The sequence below is a fragment of the Neophocaena asiaeorientalis genome, unplaced genomic scaffold, assembly GCF_003031525.2.
Source record: "Neophocaena asiaeorientalis asiaeorientalis breed wild unplaced genomic scaffold, Neophocaena_asiaeorientalis_V1.1 scaffold87, whole genome shotgun sequence".
Lineage (NCBI taxonomy): Eukaryota > Metazoa > Chordata > Mammalia > Artiodactyla > Phocoenidae > Neophocaena > Neophocaena asiaeorientalis.
In genome coordinates, this window is record NW_020175432.1 from 5502586 (window position 1) to 5506030 (window position 3445).

At 58.4% G+C, this 3445-nt stretch overlaps 1 protein-coding gene across 1 annotated transcript; it reads left to right on the plus strand.

Annotated features, from left to right (window-relative positions):
• The first annotated feature begins 306 nt into the window (after positions 1–306).
• On the plus strand, positions 307–2988 carry NANOS3 (nanos C2HC-type zinc finger 3). Its single transcript, XM_024767651.1, has 2 exons — positions 307–766; positions 2694–2988. The coding sequence occupies exons 1-2, from the start codon at positions 307–309 to the stop codon at positions 2759–2761; spliced, it is 528 nt and encodes a 175-aa protein (XP_024623419.1). The 3' UTR covers positions 2762–2988.
• Positions 2989–3445: the final 457 nt, after the last annotated feature.

The window sequence follows — 3445 nt, forward strand, 5'->3', positions numbered from 1 at the left end:
CCCCTGCAGCCTGTGTCTTGTCACCCCCCCCTCGCCTCCAGCCCACCCAGAGACCATGCATCCCCTTGGCAGGTGCATTTTTGGGGGAGCGGCAGCAAGCCCCCCCTGTGACAATAAGGAACCTCCTACAGCCTGCTCCTCCCTCTTCACACCCCCTTGGAGGTATAAGGAGGGAACTGACAGCCCAGACTGCTCGGCTCCAGAGAGGGGAAGGGAGGGTTAAGAAGGAAGGTGTAGAAAGACAAGCTTTGGGGCGGCTGGGTTTCTTCTCTCTCTGCCCCTCGGCCTGGCACACAGTGTCCAGTCATGGGGACCTTCAATCTATGGACAGATTACCTGGGTTTGGCACGCCTGGTGGGGGCTCTGCATGGGGAAGAGGAGCCTGAGATCAGGCTGGACCCCCAGCCAGAACCAGTGCCAGGACCAGAGGAGGGTCAGACACACAGCCCAGAATCCTCACCAGCTCCTGAACGTCTGTGCTCTTTCTGCAAGCACAACGGCGAGTCCCGGGCCATCTACCAGTCCCACGTGCTCAAGGACGAAGCTGGCCGGGTGCTGTGCCCCATCCTTCGAGACTACGTGTGCCCCCAGTGTGGTGCCACTCGCGACCATGCCCACACCCGCCGCTTCTGTCCGCTCACCGGCCAGGGCTACACCTCCGTCTATAGCTACACCACCCGCAACTCGGCTGGCAGGAAGCTGGTCCGCTCGGACAAGGCCAGGACGCAGGACCCCGGACACTGCCGAGGAGGAGGTGCCTGTGCAGGTGGCTGGGGGAACTTGAGGAGGGGGGTCTGCCCTGGGCTGAGCCCCTAGGGGCCTTTGTGAAGTGGGTTAACCCCTGGGGTCACAACCCACTTCAGAGGGTTGGGGGGTGATAATCCATGTAGACAGCTTAGAGCAGTATTCTAGAACTGTTGCCCTACCCTGGTAAGCTGGGGATGGGGTCCCCTGTGTGGCCTTGGGCAAGGCACTCTCCCTCCCTGGGCCTGTAAGGGAAACACCGTCCTTTTCCAGGCGCGGTGTGATCTAGCAGGGAGGCTGTGGGGACTACTGGTGGGATCTGCAGATAGGTACAGCAGGGGCTCCAATCCGGCTTGGCTCGTGGGAACTGTGTGACCAGAGGGAAATGGCTCAGTTAGAGAAACTGAGCCTCACTTGTTCACTCATTCACCAGATAGTTTTTGAGGCTTGCCGGGTGCCAAGCACTGGGCTGGGCTTGGCCCGCCGTGGTAGATGGGAGAGTGAGAGTTAAAACACAGGCATGGGGGAGTCTAGAGGAAGCACCTGATCCAGGTGAAGGGGTCCAGGAGGTCTTCCTGGAGAAAGTGATTTCTGGAAGCCTAATTCAGTTTGGTGGAGCGCTGAAGTGGAGCCCAGGCAATGGGGCTCGTTTAGGAACTTAGTGAAGTTCGGTGTGTCTGGGATAGAGTATGTGTGCATGTATATCGGAGGGGAAGGTGTCAGAGATTTCGGGGATGGCACAAGGACGTGTAGGTCCTTGCTGGTCACCTCAAAGGGTTTGGACTTGAGTACTAGGGAGCCAAGGAAGGGACAAGACCAGGTCTGTATGTGTTGGACTGTGAATGTGTTAGACCGTGGCTAACGGGCTGGACCGTGGGAACGGATCTGAAGGCGTTGGAAGAGCCTGGTCCTCCGGGCAGAGGTGTTCAAGGCGGCGAAGAGGGAGAGTCCCAGCGCCTGGGGAAATGTCAGTTTGGAGGGAACTACCATGAGTTTGCTGTGTGCGAATCAGCCACTGGCTGGGGCTGAAGTTTAGAAGAGAGAGATGGCTGAAGCCTCCCTGAGGTCTAAAGGGCTATCCCTACACTGCACGGTCCACCACATAGGGCGCTCCCCCCGCCCCCATCTTGCTCATCAAATGTGGATTCCAGTTCTGCAGGTCTGGGTGAGGCTTGAGCATCTGCATTTCTAACCAGCTTCCCCTGACGCTGCCATGCTGCAAGGCCACGGACCAGCAGGCTTTGAAGTTATTATTACAGATGAGAAAGACCTCAGCTTCTGCAGGGTTTTAAAAGACAAATCCGTTTTAGCAACTTTCATTGACTTTGAGGAAGTCAGCAACAGAGGAGACGGGTCTGACCGGGCGGTCCCCCCGCCCATTTGGGTGCCCAGTGTGGGTACTGCCTCTCCTATCAGACTGTGAGCCCCTGGGGAAGTCACCGGGTGGGAGTACCCCTCCCTATCCCGGCAGCTGTGCAGTGAACATCTGTTAGAAGAGACTGCCTCCAGGAGAAGATAGTATTCCCTATGAGGTCTGACGAGGTCCAACTGGGAGAGGTGGGAAGCTGAAGGGACGCAAAGATGATGATCTCAGAGTCTTCCTTTTTTCCCCTCAAGTCCGAGAGAACAGGAAAACTTGCCTCCGCGGGCGTGCGGGGTGGGGGAAGCCCTCACCAGGATATTGGCACAGAAAGGCTGCCTGAGGCCGTCCTCCCAGGAGGAGGCAGCACGGCAGGACTGAGTTGGAATTTCTGCGCTTTGTGTCTGGCTCTGGGTCCCACCTGGGGCTGCCCGGGGCCGGGAATGTCACAGGGCGTGCTATTCCAGAAATAGCCTGCAGGTGGCGCCAGAGCCATGGCAGCCCTGCAGGTTGAGTCGGTACTTCCGGAGCATTGAATCATCCCTGTTATTAAATGTTTTTCTCCTCCCCTTCTGCTTTTAAAATCCAGGTTCCAAAGGTGCCGGGAAGCCTACTGGAACTACCCCCTCTTCCTGCTTACCCTCCACTTCTGCCTAAGGAGGCTGGAGCGGGCAGGACGGGGATGCTGCCTTCACCTGGGGTTGGGGACCCAGGCTCACTGGAGGCTGGATTTCAGAGAAGACTCGCCCACCGAGGATCCACCCCTAGGCCCTGCCCGCAGCCTGAGGGCCTGGCAAAGGAGCCCCGTCTGGAAGCACAGCCCAAAGGGTGCCCCGACCCCCTCACGGAAGGAGGTGGTTCTCAGGCACCCCCGCCCTCCTTCCCCAGCGCTGGGCACCCAGTCAGCTCTCAATAAATGTTTATGAATGGATCAGCATCATAGCAGGCCCGGTCTTGGGACAGGGTAGCGTGAACTGTGCCGATGGGGCTGGGGACCCTCCTCTCCTGGCTCATCCCTTGCCCCCACGTTACTCTGACTTCCACATGCCCCGACTGCTGTTTGGATTGCCGTTTACCCTGGGGCCTTGGGGTGAGCTGCTTTGTGCTGAAAAATGGGAGTGGGCACCACAGGTTAGCTATGGGGTTCTGAGGGGTCGTCCCAGCCTGGCACTTATGAGCAGGGCACTTGCTGCTGGGTTGGCATCGTGAGGCTGTTTCTGGGACACTTCGTGTTTGCAGACTCTTCCAGCCGCCCCCTGCATATTGACAATATCAGGTGGAATCCCCTACCCTGGAGGTGGGGGCCTGACTTGAGGAAGAGCAATGGGGAGACAGAGGTTC